Genomic DNA, 16,296 nt, shown 5'->3' with positions numbered 1-16,296 from the left:
AGCAGCTCGTCGAGGGTGGCGCCGCGCGAGGCCCAGCGCCGTGTAGATGGACAGCGGCGAGAAGGCGATGTTCTTGCCCCGGGTGTCGGCGCCCTCGGCGAGCTTCTTTGACAGACGCAGCGCCAGAGACGTCAGGATGGTGGTGGCGACGACGCGCGGGGCTTCTTGCTTGGCCTCTCCTCCTCCTGCTGGTCTGCCATGGCCGGTGCGCGATGTGTGTGTTCTTCGTGGGGCGGCCTAGGGGCGTCGGTGTATATAAGGATGTCTGCACCTATATATGGCATGTACAAATTGATAGACGCTAATTACGCCCTAATTTGCAACAGATCTATACCTACATTTAAAGCCTCGGTCTCATCCAGTCGTTGGTTAGTTTCATCCTACGCCGTACGGTTCCCATATGAGCACTAGTGCCCTTGCGTGTACGGTAATTTCAGAAGTTCAGATTGCTACTCACTTGGCAAACATCCGGAACAGCAAACAAATGCAGCTATTACTTCACAAGTTCAGATTACTGCCAGGCAAACATCCAGAACAGCAAACGACTGCAGCAAGCGTCTTGTAGCTGCGCTGAACTCGGCAGTGTCAGCTCATCATTCAGAAAACACAGACACTACATGCACGCGCTATCTCAATTCTGACCCAAACATTGCCCCGTGGTTCTCCTTAACCCAGCACTGTAACATGAGTCATCGGTTGGTACGTAACGTCTACCACATCTAGATTGCTGCCGGAAATATATCACTGATCCCTAGTCGCTATATATCACAGCTATACCCACCAGTTAAGCAGATCTCAACCTCAGATGTACCGACCAATTCACGCAGCATGTCGAGCAACGAGGATGGCCCGGTAGGCAGCGGAGACGTAGGCGTAAGCGGCGACGAACACCAGCATGTCATCCACCAGACCACGGCATCCCAAGGCACCTGGAATCGAGACAGCATAAGAATGTGTAAACGCCCTTCAAACTGATGGAGATCGTTAATTTGCGAGAGGATCGAGATGTCTGAATTAATTAACCATGCTCAGCCTGACCTTCAGGAAGAATGTCGATAGGGCTCAGGAGGTACAGCAGAGAGAGGGCTACCTGCAAGTCATCGAACAGAGTTGTTTCAGAAGAGCACATGTTTTCGACCGTCAAGGAATGATGTTAGACTATAAACTTGAAGAATGTGTATCATATGTTTGTATTTTTGTCACGAGTATATCATTATCCAAGCAATACAGCCCATCTAAAGGTAAAATTGTTACAGGTTGTCAGTATATGCTGCTGATATGCCAAGTCTCAACTAACTGGTCGTCTTTTTCCTATCAGGTAAATTACAAATCACAGCATGACTACTAATCTACCATCATCATTGAAAGAAATTCAGCCAGCAGTCCTTACTTTAGAACAAGGTCACCCTAGCTTTAGGTTGAAAAATTATGCAACTGACACCCCTTTACTACAATAACATAACATGTGTTTCTAGATACATTAGTACTTGAGCAATATGAAATTTAAAACTACATGCAGGGAAATAAATGGTAAATAGGAAAAAAAGGCAGGGAACTATTTATTGGGCCAAATCGTACTTGGCTATGACGATTCAAAAGAAAGGCAGATTATATACGGTCAAAATTTGCTTCTGAATTTCAGCTATGATACTGGGTGTTTTTTTCAAGGGAAATGATACTGGGTGTTTGACCCTGACGTGTACTCCAGGTCCTTATATACGTGTGTATCCTAAGAATAGACTATCAGTTGATACAGTACTAATCTAGAGTCAGGACTCAAACTCACAGCATCATGGAAGTAATCAATTGGCATTTACAAATACTGTTATCCGTTTACTGGCCCATTGACATTATGCAGATTCTAGTTGATACTTGATAGCATACTGCAGCACTAGAGTATGCTATCCACTGTGTAAGTCCAATCATACGATTAGAGTCAGGCCCAGTAACATGAGATGATAAATGGCCTAATGAAGACATGGATAGACTTAACTGCCAGTGTGACTCGGACTTTCAAGAACAAGGGAGGTCCTTGGCACGTGTCTCTGAATTCTGCCAGCATCCTCCGGATGTAAAAGGGCTGGTCCAGCAACCACTGCAAAACACAAGCATCAGAAAACGCAAAAAAGAAAGAAAGAAGTAAGACATGGACAACTTCATATCATAATCATGCTTTGGGCTCTTGACTTAGAAGGATACAGTCATACAACTCAATATGTTCACTTAAGTTTGCAGACGTCAAGTAACATTCCATTGCAAAGTATGCTAACAGTCTAAACACAACAAATCAAGCCCATGAAAATTTAGAACCCTGTAATGGTTTAACCGACAGTACTTGGGCTTTTTCCAATGATGTACTGCAGATTGCAATGCTGGCACTCAGCCCATCTGCAATGGAAGGTTTACCTGAACCACACTGTGAGGAGCTCCAGCAAAATGGCCATTGTACTGCTTGATTCGGTTCATAACAGGAGCGATTTCTGGTTCATCACGCAGCAGGGAAGCAACTTCAGAAGGTACCAGCAGAGTTATGGGGCGACGGCAAACAGGGCAATCAGATGGCCGGAGGACAGATCCATGTAGCCAGAGACCCACAATGCAATGTCCTGAACACACAACACGAACAATATCATGTGTGATTCGTTAAGACCAATGGCATGCACAGGCTATTATGTCAGCAGTGGAGGTTTTTGCTTCATGAAGAGTCCAGGAGCAAGATGTTCGCAAACAATGGAACTAGCAGGGTAAAATACAAAGCCAAATCTAGCACCAAATCGAAACACACAAAGCACTCATCACATGATCACATAATACATGGTTGGGGATTCTGAAGGACGAAATCAGGCCGATCAAGCATTGCAGGACAGGAATGCACTAGCGCCAAAAGTGGCATGAACCTTTTTTCGGAGTTCAACATGGACAAGCATCCGCAGTTCCACAAGCACAGGCGCCGGTACATAACGCTACGTCCACGAATCGATCAGATAAACATGCATGCTTGATGCTTCACAAATCACAACTCGATACATAACGAAGAGGATCATGACTCTAATACGAACAAAATAGCATGTCACCGTGACGCGCGGACAGACCAAAAGCTACCCATACCAAGAGCACACTGCGACCAAATCGAGCGGAATACATACTTCACCAAAGCAACTAATTAAGCAAGCAATGCGTGAGCAATTAATCGATAACAAATCCGTACAATAAAAACCACGGGGACGGAAGTGGAGCAGAGAAACCACCAATCCGGACCCCGCACACATACTCCACTCTACATTCACCGCGAAGCTCAGCACGGATGCGAAATCGAGCAAACAAATCGCGCGCGGGGAGCGCAGACCCAAGCACAAATGCAGCCCGAAAACCTAATTAACAAGCGAACCATTCTACGGTGCGGGGTTTGCTGGGGAAGAAGAGGGGGAAAGGTGGTGGTGATTAGCAGTAGTACCGCAGAACCAGTGGGAGCAGTTGGCCTGGTGAGGGACGGAGAAGTCGGCGCCGCGGCACACGGGGCAGCGCTCGCCGCGGGGAGGCGCGGAGGGGCCCGGCGCCATCTCGAGGGAGCGGCGTCTCGAAACTTCTGGAAGCATCTAGAGCTCGAGGGGTTTGAATTTGATCTCTCTTCGTCGCAGCGTGGAGGAAGGGGGTAAGCGGAAATGCGGGCGGGGTTATTTATAGAGGCGGCGAAGGGAGGAGGAGGCCGTCTTAGCGCTAACCACTCTTTGCTGATTCTCGACGCTGTTTCACCGTGCAAGCCTTGTTCTTTGTGCGAGTCTTCCAGTAATTGGCTTGATGAACTCGTAGATTTGTGTTGAGTTTAAATTCCTCTCGGACGATGTAGTCTTACATCAATAAAGTTTGTCATGTTGTTAAAATCGTAATGAGTTGTCGTTTTTACGTTGCCATTTAAGTTACCATTTCGACTTCCGAACACAAAAATGTGCACAAGGGACATTTTGGTGCCCTAACACGATAGCGAGCACCTTTACCTTAAGATCTGAGGTGAACTAAAAGCATTTTTGACTATTTGTCACAAACAAGGTTACTAAGAGGAGAAAGATTTTCAGACTCTTCAACGTGTCATTACGAAAGCTTGTTGCTATTATGGTACTCCCTCCGTCCAATAAAGGATGTCTCAATTTTGATTAAATTTGAATGCATCTATGCGCTATGTCATGTTTAGATACATCCAAAATTTGACAAATTTGAGACATCTTTTGTTGGACGGAGGGAGTATTAAAAATTTGTGTTGGTATGAGAAAGGTGGATCCAACAAGTTTAATGTTTAAGTATAACATTATATAAAAAGCTCTTAGTAATTGCTCACACATACTCCCTCCGTTCCTTAAAGAATGGCATATTAGTTTTCATTAAGATAAGGTTTTGACCACAAATTACTATATTAAAGTGTGGTCTATATGTAATGAAAAATGGAAGTGCCCGGTTAGATAAAAAAAAAATGCTTTCGTACAAACGTGAATTGAGTTTGAAACCATGAAAAAACATGTCAATTTTGATAGTGAATATAAATGGTATGAGTGTAAATGTGCAATGTAATTCACTCTACGATTTTGATACTATTCATAAGTGAACACGTCATTTTTGCAATATGTGATCAAATCCACGTGTACACGTATAGCTGGGCAGGGCTGCTTCGGCAATTTCATCAGTGCATGGTGTGTAACATCATAAGGTCTTAAAAGTTAAGTTGTTGAGTTCATCACAAAAGCGCCCGTGGCCTAATGGATAAGGCGTCTGACTTCTAATCAGGCGATTGTGGGTTCGAGTCCCACCGGGCGTGTTTTATAATTTACTTTCTTGGCCTTCAAACTTCAATATTTCTCAGTTGAAAAATCTAGCTTCTTGCATCCACCACTAACTGCTGTCTACAACTCAACTCCCTACGCACGAGCTGCGGTACAAATCCAAATCAAACTCTTGATTTTCGTATTTCTGAAATGTGTCATTTCAAGTCTTTTGCTCCTTGGTGCTCGTGGTATCAAAATCACGCCAAACGGAAATAAAGGTGACCGGACGTAGTGTCGATGGATTAAGGTGTGATATATGATAGGTGTAGCGGAATATTTTATTTTTTTCTTTCGCTACGAAGACATGTACCCAATAAATGTAGTGTTCCATAGTCAATGTTTCATGATGTTTATCTTTTATAATGTTTTTTTCATAGGAGTGAATGGCCAGGTTTTCATTGTCACAAAGATAATGGAGCAAGAGTTCATCTCTAGACTAGCCCACTTAGACTGTTAACCATGCGGCGGCAGATATAGTTTTTCGTCTCTAAATATAAAAGATGTTCTAGCTCTGTTCCAAGTAAAAAATAATATAGTTTGACTTAGTTTATAGAAACATCTATATGACCATACATGATTGTAAACTTTTTTTTTATGGGCAATAATGATCGGAAATAATAAGCTCATGGTGCTAATTTTAGGAATTAGAAGCTGAAGAATCGATTTCGACCGGCTCTACAAGATGAGTTTCAAATAAGAAGCAGGCTGCGGCTAGGCCCGTTTCAGCTTTCAAACTTTACGGGAAAAGCCCTTGCGGAGGGAGGGAAAGTGAAATGGATGAGCGACCAACTCAAATTTACAGCAGTCGTAAAATAATCCCAGACGGCGGCGAAGCGATGCCCGTCTAATTCAGCTTTTTAAGCTTTCCGGGGGAAAGAGGTTCCCCTTTTCGGTTGCTTCACGCACGCCGCCACCGCATGGAATGACCAGCGTGCGCTCCCAAGTTCTCAACGCGACTCACGAGGATATCCCGGCCCAGCGAAGCAAAGGGAATCCTCTTCCTTCCTGCCAGCTGAGCTGCCACCGCCCGCATCTCCAGCCTAGCTTCGCCGCCGCCGTGAAGCTCGCTGTGTCCAGCCCCCGGCAGCTTGCCTGCCTTCCCACAGGTACATACAGGGCCCGCCCTCCTCTCTCTCTGTACACCTTCTCTAGCTTCTCGGCTCAGCACCCAGGTTCGATTCGATTCCTCCCTCCTCCTTTCCGTACCTCGCGGAGGGGGTTGCCTTTATGGGCGGCGGCAACGATCCAGCAGGGGATCTAGCGGATTCGGTCGTGGACGGGCGGGGAGAAAGTCCTCCCGACTGATTTGGGCCTTGTAGCTAGCAGCTAGCAGCACCGATCGATTGGGATATTTAGGACCGCTTTTGAACGAGTCTGCGAATGCCAGTACTACGCCGCTGCAGTTGTTGCAGCTACAAGCCCCGCGTCGCAGCCGTTTGTTCATGGTTGTCGACGAATCCCATAGTGTTGTCCTTTGAGGGATACCGCAAGGAGCCGATCTACTGTCTCCCGATGATTTTAGTAGTCTCAAGCCCTGAACAGTCAGAGGCACGACTACAGCTTTTCTGAACATGCAGTTTTTTTGTGTGTGCTGTTAATATGTCGAAACCTACATGTGATGTGTTTCTCACCTGCAAAGGAAGGCCGCTAATGCCTATTTTTTTGTACGTGGTTCTGCAGATCGTTGCTGACAATGTGGGGTGATAAGACTCATCACAAGCATGGGCATCATGCTCATGGACATGGTCCTTCTGGAAGTTCCAAGGAGAAAATCTGGGACAAACGGCAACCCAAGTTTATAGCAGACAATTATAGCACAGTGGATGAGGTGATGACAAGCAGCAAATATCTTGATATCACCTCTCCTTTTATTTTCATGTCTCTCAAGTGTGTAATATTTTTCCTCTGGATCAAACCACTGTTTGCTGAACATGAGCTACTTCAGGAAAAGTCGAATTGAGGCAATCATCCGGCCTTGTTCTGTTTGCTTAAAACGTTTGCATATTGCCCAAATTTTTTATCTCTATCGTTCTTCAGCCTGCATGCCTGAGACACATTTTTTGCTGGTTTTGTTGCTTGCAGTAATATTTTTTTTAGTAAATAAATAAGTAAATCATGTTTTTGTGTTCTCTATCACTTTATAATTTTGTACTTATTTCGATACATGAAGGTCATTGCTGCATTAAGAGAAGCTGGTCTTGAATCATCAAATCTAATTCTTGGCATTGACTTCACCAAAAGCAATGAATGGTCAGGTGATGTCGTCAATTCTTCGTTTCCTTTTAGGCTTTTCTACTTCATAGCAGTTTTACATATGAACCTTGTTGGTTACTAAATAAATATTCTGATGTAGGTAGATATTCCTTTAGAAGAAAATCTCTCCATGCCATTAATGGCACCCCAAATCCATACGAGCAAGCCATTTCTATAATTGGGCGAACACTATCACCTTTTGATGATGATAACTTGATACCATGTTTTGGATTTGGCGATGGTAAGTAGCGACTCTCTCATTTCTCTCATTTTCCATTCGAACTTTGTTTCGAGGAAACTGTGTACTTCTTGTATGACTTGATATCGTATTGAAAATGTAATTCATCCTGCAGCTTCTACACATGACCACTCCGTCTTCAGCTTTTTCAAAGATAACCGCCCTTGCCGTGGATTTGAGGAGGTTCTTGAAAGATACAGACAAATTGTTCCACATTTGAACCTTTCGGGTAAAGAATGCTTGTTCCCCCTTTTCGTTTAGTGGAGATTCTGATACTTGTCTCGATTAATTTGATAGTGGGGACTTCAGTCTTTTTTTAATCAAACTGGTTTTAGGATGAGCCATGTTTTAAAGTAGCCAATGTACTGATATGCTTTGTTCTCTTGCTTCAACATATTTCATTATGTCACCATACCATAGGACACCAAAAATAGTCATGTTCGGTGCTCAGCGATTCGGACATCTGGAAGTTCTTGCCATCACTTGTTCCACAGTCTTGTTACCGTTGGGTCATTTTTTCTTTGATAAAAGTATTGTCGCGTCATGATTAGATACATTATTTAATCTGTGAACATGACTTGATGCAGTCGAAATTTTGGGGGCAGTTAAATACCTTACCAGCAATACTCAAATCTTTCATTTCCCTCATTATTTGGTTCAACTGTTCACTGTAGGGCCAACTTCTTTTGCACCTCTTATTCATGCGGCAATGTCTGTTGTTGAAAACAGTAATTGGCAATATCATGTCCTTGTCATCATAGCCGATGGACAGGTAACATGTTCACAGTAGCAATCTATTTCTTCACTGGAATTTCAGTCATTCAGCGCGTGCCTTACTTGAGCAAAAGTTGTAGGTGACCAACACAAATTCAGGTGACGGAAGATTAAGCCCACAAGAACATGCAACTATACAAGCAATTGTTGATGCTAGGTAAATGCTGTTCATCCATTACTAGGGAACTTGGTGTTATTGTATTACTGAAGCCTATTTGGTCTGTAGCTTCTATCCTCTTTCAATTGTGATGGTGGGAGTGGGCGATGGACCATGGGATGCAATGCAGCATTTTGATGACTGTATTCCTGACAGAGCTTTTGACAATTTCCAGGTGATTTAACGATATTGTTATGTTGTTTCAGTTCCAAATTTCTTGTTGCTCTACCTTCAATGTCAATTATTCTAGCTGTGTTTCTTTTACTTAGCGATGATGTGAGAAAATTGATGATTCCAATAAGAAAGAGAATAATATATTGCCTTGAGACTAATTTACTTTGTGCCGTTGCCATCTGAGAAGAGATTGCGCACTTGTGCGGCATTCATTGCCTGTTTCTGTCCTTATAAAAACCTAACTGAAAAACTGCTGCAGTTTGTGAACTTTACTGATATCATGTCAACAAGCAAGGATATGTCAAAGAAGGAGGCGGCATTTGCCCTGGCAGCTCTTATGGAAATGCCCACCCAATATAAAGCAACCCAAGGCATCCGACCTCCAGAGTACTTGTTCTTCATTCTTTGCAGTCCTGTATTTGTTATTCTTGGCATTTGCCTTACCCAAACTAATCTATCAGAAAGCACACACAAATGACGGACCGTCCGATGATTCTTCCTCCTCCAAACAAAGTTCTTGAACACGATAATGCTGCAGCTTCACATCCTCCAACTGCAACCTCCCGGTCAGCCGGTGCTGACAAGAATGCTTCAGATGAACAGGTAGCCTTCAAGCTGGTAAAGTTCGTACCATATTTCTCCAGAATTACGGCATCTTAAACTCTCTTTTTGCAAAACTTCTAGGTATGTCCAATCTGCTTAACGAATCCAAAGGACATGGCTTTCCAATGTGGTCATCTGGTAAGTCTTCCTGCCCGTTGCACGGATATCATAGGTACTGCCATACTGGGGTTCATCACACTGCGAAATGATCCAGTGTAACTACGGAACCTAGCACCGAACTAACTTACCTTGGGAAAGATTTATGACCAGACACACGTTTGCTGTGAACACGTTTCTATTAAGCGTGGTGGTTCCTTCCTGGACGAGTAATCGGCTAATTTTTCTTTGTTTCTTTCTTTGCCCCAAGACATGCAAGGAATGTGGTCCAACGCTATCAACATGCCCCATGTGCCGTGCGCCGATTACTGTTCGTGTAAGGCTCTACTCTTAAGACGATATGTCGTTTCGGAAGAGAGGGATGAACCACCATTCCATCCAATCCAATCCAATCCAATCCAATATGGTGCTGTCAGACAACAATCAATAAAGGAGAAACAAGGTTTGAAGGACAAGGCGATGTGGTTAAAAAACTTTTACCTGTATGTGTTCAGCACCGTGTTTTATCGGTGGATGAGTAATTCCCATCAACCGTTGCTTGTACAGTTTATCAGTAGAATCATCTTATAGAATGTAATACTAATAGGAAAGACTGTTTTGTGGTAAAACCTGAATGCTGAATACCAGCAACTGTATAGCAACATATTTGTCTCTTCATGCAACAGACCTGATATTTTCCACCATGTAGCATTCTGCTGTTTCTTACGCAGAGGTGAGGTGGTTAATAAACGATCAATTTGACCCTTCATATCAGTGTTCATGCCAAATAATTTTATCGTTTTTTTTTTGCTTAATAACGAGTGAAATTGCAAAATCAGGGATGGCAATTTCCGGAAAGACCACTCTATCGGTATCAAATTAACAAGAGCATTTCTGAAACTAAAAATCATGCCATAAGAAGAAACATCGTCAGACTCTCCAGTTGCAAGGTTCTTTTAGCAAGTTTCCACTTTTCAATCTCCACCCCGAGAAAGAGAGCCACAACCGCGAGAAGGAGAGAGCAGAGATAGCTCGCTCCGTCCTCCTCCGCCCCCGGCCATGCTGCTCCGCCTCCGCCCGCCGCCGGCCACCGCGGCCGCAGCCGCGAGTCTCTGTTCCTTCTCCCCCTCCGCGCCCTTCACCCGCCGCCTCCCCTCGCCGTCCTGGCGCCCGCGCCCCCGGCGCCGCCTCTCCACCGCCGCCTCGTCCTCCCCCAATGGTAACGCCGCTCCCCTCCTCGCACTTTCCCTCGCTCGAGTCGATTCGAGGAACTGCTTAGATATGAGTTTTCAATCCTCTAAACCAATTGATGCTGACGGGAACGAACAAGGGGTGGCCATTGATGGGTTTAAGCTGTGCCCTTAGGTTCGGGAGGCAGTTTGGAGTCGCCGCGGGAGCGGTACGACGTCATTGTGGTTGGAGGCGGGCATGCCGGCTGCGAGGCCGCGCTCGCGTCGGCTCGGCTCGGTGCCCGCACCCTCCTTCTGACCCTCAACATTGATCGGATTGCATGGCAGGTCTGCGCTTGAGCTCTGTTGCAGTTTCCAGTTCTAGATTTCGGCAGTTATATAGTACTCCCTCTGATCCTAAATTCTTGACTCAAATTTCCCAAATATGGATGTATCTATTCTTAAAAAGCGTCTAGATACATGTAATATTTCAACAACAATTTAGGATCGGAGGGAGTACTAGGTAGTAATATCCTTTGAGTTGGACGAGTTATACTTCATGGTTTTTGTATCATGTGGTATAGTTTGAAATTATGCGTCCAAGTTTATGTGCTAGGTGTGAGCATCGGGGCCTTGCACCGTAGAAGAAAGTCTGTAGTCAAGTCTTGCACACCCAGAGTTGAGCCATTAAACACTGTACTGTAAGAGCCAAACAGTGTGCACAGGTTGTTGCAAAATTTGATGGTGGTGGTATTTCTGATGAAGGGTTAACATAATTACGGAAGTTAAAGCTGGTTGAACTTTTGTAGAAGGAACTTTTGATATGGTATTTGCAACCTTGATATGCTATAAGGAGATAAGGAAGCGTCATTAGTCAAGAAACCATCTGTCCGATGCTGCAGGGGCTAAAAGTGCAGTTATGCTGACTCATTGTTTCTCTGTTATGTTATACAGCCTTGTAATCCGGCCGTTGGTGGGCCTGCAAAGTCTCAACTTGTCCATGAGGTAGATGCCCTTGGTGGTGATATTGGAAAAATTGCAGATAGGTAGAATTTAAATCTGTTCTGTTTTTTAGAGATTAATTCTCTCGTGCCTTTGTACGTGTGGCTAGGTTATTGGGTTGAGAGAAACTTGCAATGGTACCAAATAAACAAAGATCTTTTGGTATACTCATTTCTTCTCTTCTAACAGGTGTTATTTGCAAAAGCGTGTCCTGAACAGCTCAAAAGGCCCTGCTGTCCGTGCACTGCGTGCTCAGACTGATAAGAGGGAGTATGCAATGGAGATGAGGAAAGTTGTAGAAAGGTCAGCATATATAACAAACCTCTTGTATCATAACTTATAGTATAACTTGACCACTTTAGCCAAACATGTTCGTTTGTCAGTTGTTAGTGCTATGTAAAGATTAGTGTTCATTCTGGTCGCCTCTAATCTAAATCACATATTCTCAAACTCCGATAGAATCGTTATTTTTTTAAAATTTAAGCTATACAAACATAGATACCTCTTTGTCCTGTGGCTGTTACTCCTCACCAAGACCATGTACTGCGATTTGACTAAATGATTTTTTGTTCCTGCATACTAGATTTCAGGTTTGTAAAGGCATATATTTTTTGAATATTTTTCTGCCTGTAAAGAAAATCCATGTGGAGGTTTCTGCGATATCTATAATCTATATATCTATTGTTGGCAACATATACTTTAGTCTGGTATCTTTCATGTTACTCATTTACCTATTCTATTTTTCAGCACACAAAATCTTTTCATTAGAGAGGCAATGGCTACAGAGGTTATGATAGGAAAGAATGATAGTGTTGAGGGTGTTCGCACTTTCTTTGGCATGGACTTTTACGCACCATCGGTTGTACTTACCACCGGGACATTTATGAGTGGTAAGATTTGGGTTGGTAGGACTTCAATGCCTGCAGGGCGAGCTGGAGAGTCAGCTTCTCATGGGCTTACTGAAAACTTGCAGCATCTGGGTTTTGAAACTGACCGGTTAAAAACTGGCACGCCACCACGAATTGATCGCAGGACAGTTGATTTTTCTGGATTGGAAGCCCAGCATGGTGATGAAGAGGTGTGTAGAATATATGACCAGATTTTTGCTTGAGATTGTGTATTCTTGGTTACCTGCATTTGGGTGGGGGGAGAGGGGAGGGAAGAGGGGAGAGGGTTCTCTTAGATTGTTTGCTTCTTGGCCACTTTGGCGTTGCATTGCTAGGACAAACTACAATTTAAGTATGTCAAGTTAAACAGTGCAAGCTTGTGTACATTCAGATATTAAGCTTCTGAGATGGCTCGGTTAATTTGATTCCTCTATCAGTTAACATTTATGCATTCAATGAAGTGTGGCTTAAGCTTATGCTTGAAACAGGTAGGCTGGTTTAGTTTTGATCCTGAATTTCACATTGAGAGGGAACAGATGTGCTGCTATTTAACACGGACTACAAAAGACACACACCATATTGTTAGAGACAACTTAGATGAAACACCAACATATGGTGGTTGGGTTGAAGCAAAGGGACCAAGGTACTGCCCAGCTATTGAAGACAAGGTATTATTCATGGGAAATTTGGTTTGTTACTTCGTTGCATCACATATTAGTTTTGTTCAGTTATTTCTAATCCTCCTAATCGCAATGTTCCTGGAAAGAAAAGGTTGCTTTTATAAGACTGAATTTCTGCCGACTACAATCCCAAAGATAAAGAGATTTTTCTTTGTTCAAGATTGTTAGGTTCAAAGATAAAGAATCTCATCAGGTATTTCTTGAACCAGAAGGTAGAGATGTCCCTGAGCTATACCTTCAGGTATCTTTCCATCCCTCTCCCCATTCTGCATATTTTTTCCATTTTGGCCATAGTCTGAGACCTTGGTATTTGCTTGTTTCTTCTCGACTATTGTGTTTGCCATTTTTGTGTTAGATGATGTCTTCTGCAATTGGAGTATTGTGTTACTCAAAACCTACAACTTTGACCGTTTATAAATCTTATACAGGGCTTTTCCACTGGGCTTCCTGAGAGATTGCAGTTACCTCTTGTGAGAACACTGCCAGGGCTGGAGAACTGTGTGATGCTAAGACCAGCTTATGCTGTTGAATATGATTACTTGCCTGCTTATCAGTGCTCAAGATCGCTAATGACAAAAAAGTTTGAGGGCTTATTCTTCTCTGGCCAGATCAATGGAACAACAGGATATGAAGAAGCTGCAGCTCAGGTTTGAACGTTGTGTCTGATCTGCCCATTGCAATCCATATGGTAAGTTGAACCTGATTTTCTGCATCCTAACCTTCCTCATTTTTGTTACAGGGTATAATTTCAGGAATTAATGCGGCTAGACATTCTGATGGGAAGTCACTAATCATTCTTGAGAGGGAAAGCAGTTACATAGGGACTCTGATTGATGATCTTGTTACTAAAGATCTTAGGGAGCCTTATCGCATGTTAACAAGGTATGTATTATCAATGCAATTGCTTTTGGTATTAATGCTTACAGGATCCATTAAGAAAAAGACGGTTGCAGGCTCCTATATATTAATCCAAAGAAATGCGATGCAATATTTGTATTTAACAGTTAATAGAATAATTTGTGTAAATCTGGAGACATCAACTTACCATAGGCAAATTCTAGGATTTGTCATTCCATTTATTGGCATTTAACTGTTTGACAATGGATGACTCACTGACACATGGGCCACATGGCAGTAAGATACGGAGTGGCAAAAATCCTCAAATCCCCTACCAATTACCATAGAATAGCAATCATGGTTCTCTGTGTTGATATTTGATGAGACATTAACAATTTTCGAGAAACTCAGCAGGAGCACTGGCCATTCGTCAAGAAGAAAAAGCGGAACCATAGTTACAAAGTGACTTGTTTTTTTAACGGAGAAAATCAGAATTTTTTTTACTGACAGAATGCTGTGATGCTTTATATTGTCCATTAGAAGGAATCTAGCAATTTATCATTTCATTAATTTAATGTGGCTCTTTGAACCGCAGCTTTACTGACATTTTTTTTTTGCTGTTGGCACCTTTGGACATTCAGCCGTTCAGAGCACCGTCTACTATTTCGAGCTGATAATGCTGATAGTCGGTTGACCCCTTTGGGGAGAGAGATTGGTTTAATAGATGATAGACGTTGGGAACTTTATCAGTCAAAGCAAGCCCGCATTAAAGAAGAAAAAGAACGATTGAAGCATACAAAAGTATCAGGTAAGCCTTATAAAAAAAAAGTTACAACATGCACTCATTTCTGTAGTTACATGCATGGTTTCAGCCTTTCAGGTGCTCCAGTTAAGTGTTCTGTTTGCAGGTGGTGAATTTGCTGCCGAAGTTACCGCAGAGTCCAACCAACCTGTAAAGCAGTCATCAACACTTGAAGCCATACTGAAAAAGCCACATGTACACTATAAACTTCTGGATAAGCATGGATATGGAAATGAGCATTTGTCTCTAATTGAGAAAGACTGCGTGGAGATTGATATCAAGTATGAAGGTTTCATAGCACGACAGCAGAGTCAGTTACAACAGGTAATTGCTTTATTTTATTTATTTTTTGCAAAAAGGTAATTGCTTTAAGATCATTTCCTTTTGTTCTGAATTAATTTTATGGGAGAACTTAAATTCTATGGATTTGGTAGCTGTGTTCTGTTGGGAACTTTGGGATCCAAATTTGGGAGCAGTAGTTGTTTCTTTATCTTTCTCCATTGTAATAAAGAATGTTGGGTTAGTTTTGCTATTCTGCTTGAAAGGACTACCTCCATTGACTTTAAGTTCAGTTATTTAAATTCTCTTTGTTTTGCAACTTGAAAAACCTGCTGATTCATAATTATGTTTTTCCTCTTAAGATTGTAAATCAGGAACACAGGAAACTTCCTGAAGACTTAGATTATCACTCAATGAAAAATCTATCGCTTGAAGCTCGTGAGAAACTTTCCAAGGTACACAAATCATGTGCATCTACAGTATGTTTGTACTTTCTTGGGTAGCTTTGAGACAGCCTGCCAACATAAGTCGGAAACATGCATTATTCAGTTCTTCATGTATCGACAGCTCGTTACTCATCTTGCCTGCACTACAGCCTTGTGATGAAACCAATGATATAGAAATCTTAAGATGTCTTTTTCTTGCAACAACTCTCAAGATTTCGGTTGCTAAGTTTCAACTGCTTGGCCACATCTTATCTTTTTTTTTCCTACAATGTACGTACTGATCCAAGTGATTGAAACTAGACAACAGCAGCTCTGTACTATTCTAAGCAGGGTGCCAGTTTCATGATTGCGTTTGGTACAACTCATATATTTGATGATGCATCTGGCAGGTAAGGCCACAAACAGTAGGCCAAGCTGGCAGAATCGGCGGCGTGAGCCCTGCTGACATGACTGTTCTTCTCATCTCGATTGAGAGCAACCGCCGCATGGCTGAGCACAGGCGACAGCAAGACATGCTGAGATCCGCCACGGCCAAGGCAACAGACGATTCTTCAGAAGGAGCAGTTCACGCCAGCGCCACCACTGCATAATTGTATGCAGCACTCCTGTGACTACAACAGGCAACTGAATTGGGGCCCCTTGAGAAGTTGAGATTTTGCGAGGTGGTCGGTGTACTCATCGGGCAGATAGAATCTCGGAGCCAAGCATAATTGAAGCGCAGAATTGTACATGAGGCCAGAGGCATGTGGTGTGACAGTTTGCCTGGACACCTACCTCTTTTGAAGACCTGAAGGAAAAGGATGGTGGTCCTGTGACAGTTTCTATCTCTGGCTTCTCCTAGCAACTAAATTAGAATTTTGGATCATAGTAAGGGTTATTTAGAGGATTTGTTGTACTTGGTGAGGATTAGCAGGCACGCATGTAAAGAAACAATGAATGAAATGGTGCTGGAGAGCAAACGCTGTCTATGTGCTTATGTATATGTACGAGTCTTTTCAGTCTATACTGCAATGAAGCGATATGATGATTTTAGGGAAGTCATATGTGTGCATGTCTGCAATCTTATCATTAGTGCCTGTCACACG

At 42.9% G+C, this 16,296-nt stretch overlaps 3 protein-coding genes and 1 non-coding gene across 6 annotated transcripts; 3 read left to right on the top strand and 1 right to left on the bottom strand.

Moving 5' to 3' along the window:
• Window positions 1–526: 526 nt before the first annotated feature.
• Window positions 527–3,626, bottom strand: LOC112271049 (E3 ubiquitin-protein ligase RNF170-like). Its single transcript, XM_024459956.1, has 5 exons — window positions 3,455–3,626; window positions 2,407–2,606; window positions 1,994–2,095; window positions 1,039–1,090; window positions 527–929 (listed from the first exon to the last, which is right to left on the bottom strand). Exons 1-5 carry the CDS (start codon window positions 3,594–3,596, stop codon window positions 820–822), a joined length of 606 nt encoding a protein of 201 aa, XP_024315724.1. The 5' UTR covers window positions 3,597–3,626; the 3' UTR covers window positions 527–819.
• A 1,108-nt stretch (window positions 3,627–4,734) lies between these two features.
• TRNAR-UCU lies at window positions 4,735–4,807 on the top strand. Its single transcript has one exon. It is a non-coding gene; the product is annotated as a tRNA-Arg (tRNA).
• Window positions 4,808–5,684: 877 nt separating this feature from the next.
• LOC100821907 (E3 ubiquitin-protein ligase RGLG3) lies at window positions 5,685–9,878 on the top strand. Of its 2 annotated transcripts, XM_003565072.4 has the most exons (12): window positions 5,685–5,920; window positions 6,495–6,642; window positions 6,985–7,069; window positions 7,168–7,308; window positions 7,421–7,534; window positions 7,980–8,077; window positions 8,160–8,236; window positions 8,306–8,411; window positions 8,670–8,797; window positions 8,872–9,013; window positions 9,095–9,151; window positions 9,381–9,878. In XM_003565072.4, the coding sequence occupies exons 2-12, from the start codon at window positions 6,508–6,510 to the stop codon at window positions 9,462–9,464; spliced, it is 1,167 nt and encodes a 388-aa protein (XP_003565120.1). In that variant the 5' UTR covers window positions 5,685–5,920; window positions 6,495–6,507; the 3' UTR covers window positions 9,465–9,878. The 2 variants fall into 2 exon arrangements, with proteins under 2 accessions (XP_003565120.1, XP_024314696.1); XM_024458928.1 differs by lacking the exon at window positions 5,685–5,920 and having other exon boundaries at window positions 6,573–6,642; window positions 6,985–7,064.
• A 202-nt stretch (window positions 9,879–10,080) lies between these two features.
• On the top strand, window positions 10,081–16,248 carry LOC100821591 (tRNA uridine 5-carboxymethylaminomethyl modification enzyme MnmG). 2 transcript variants are annotated; one of them, XM_003565071.4, is made up of 13 exons: window positions 10,081–10,328; window positions 10,475–10,626; window positions 11,233–11,324; window positions 11,470–11,583; window positions 12,028–12,358; window positions 12,656–12,835; window positions 13,008–13,088; window positions 13,276–13,494; window positions 13,587–13,729; window positions 14,326–14,492; window positions 14,593–14,810; window positions 15,128–15,220; window positions 15,601–16,248. In XM_003565071.4, exons 1-13 carry the CDS (start codon window positions 10,169–10,171, stop codon window positions 15,799–15,801), a joined length of 2,151 nt encoding a protein of 716 aa, XP_003565119.1. In that variant the 5' UTR covers window positions 10,081–10,168; the 3' UTR covers window positions 15,802–16,248. The 2 variants fall into 2 exon arrangements, with proteins under 2 accessions (XP_003565119.1, XP_024314695.1); XM_024458927.1 differs by lacking the exons at window positions 10,081–10,328; window positions 10,475–10,626 and having other exon boundaries at window positions 11,264–11,283.
• The last annotated feature ends 48 nt before the right edge of the window (window positions 16,249–16,296 follow it).

This window comes from Brachypodium distachyon, chromosome 2 (genome assembly GCF_000005505.3).
Source record: "Brachypodium distachyon strain Bd21 chromosome 2, Brachypodium_distachyon_v3.0, whole genome shotgun sequence".
Lineage (NCBI taxonomy): Eukaryota > Viridiplantae > Streptophyta > Magnoliopsida > Poales > Poaceae > Brachypodium > Brachypodium distachyon.
The sequence above is the reverse complement of the archived record's forward strand: the minus strand, read 5'-3'. Positions and strand labels throughout refer to the sequence as shown.

What these genes read in the sequence shown, in the direction of transcription:
- LOC100821591 (XM_003565071.4), top strand. Translation starts at nt 10,169, where the DNA reads ATGCTGCTCCGCCTCCGCCCGCCGCCGGCCACCGCGGCCGCAGCCGCG. An exon ending in ATTGGAAAAATTGCAGATAG is followed by an intron (nt 11,325 to 11,469) that starts GTAGAATTTAAA and finishes CTCTTCTAACAG; the next exon opens with GTGTTATTTGCAAAAGCGTG. An exon ending in ATGAAGAAGCTGCAGCTCAG is followed by an intron (nt 13,495 to 13,586) that starts GTTTGAACGTTG and finishes TTTTTGTTACAG; the next exon opens with GGTATAATTTCAGGAATTAA.
- LOC112271049 (XM_024459956.1), bottom strand. Translation starts at nt 3,596, where the DNA reads ATGCTTCCAGAAGTTTCGAGACGCCGCTCCCTCGAGATGGCGCCGGGC. An exon ending in CTCCTCACAGTGTGGTTCAG is followed by an intron (nt 2,096 to 2,406) that starts GTAAACCTTCCA and finishes TGTGTTTTGCAG; the next exon opens with TGGTTGCTGGACCAGCCCTT. An exon ending in AAGTCCGAGTCACACTGGCA is followed by an intron (nt 1,091 to 1,993) that starts GTTAAGTCTATC and finishes GATGACTTGCAG; the next exon opens with GTAGCCCTCTCTCTGCTGTA.
- LOC100821907 (XM_003565072.4), top strand. Translation starts at nt 6,508, where the DNA reads ATGTGGGGTGATAAGACTCATCACAAGCATGGGCATCATGCTCATGGA. An exon ending in ATGTTTTGGATTTGGCGATG is followed by an intron (nt 7,309 to 7,420) that starts GTAAGTAGCGAC and finishes TTCATCCTGCAG; the next exon opens with CTTCTACACATGACCACTCC. An exon ending in TCCACATTTGAACCTTTCGG is followed by an intron (nt 7,535 to 7,979) that starts GTAAAGAATGCT and finishes TGTTCACTGTAG; the next exon opens with GGCCAACTTCTTTTGCACCT.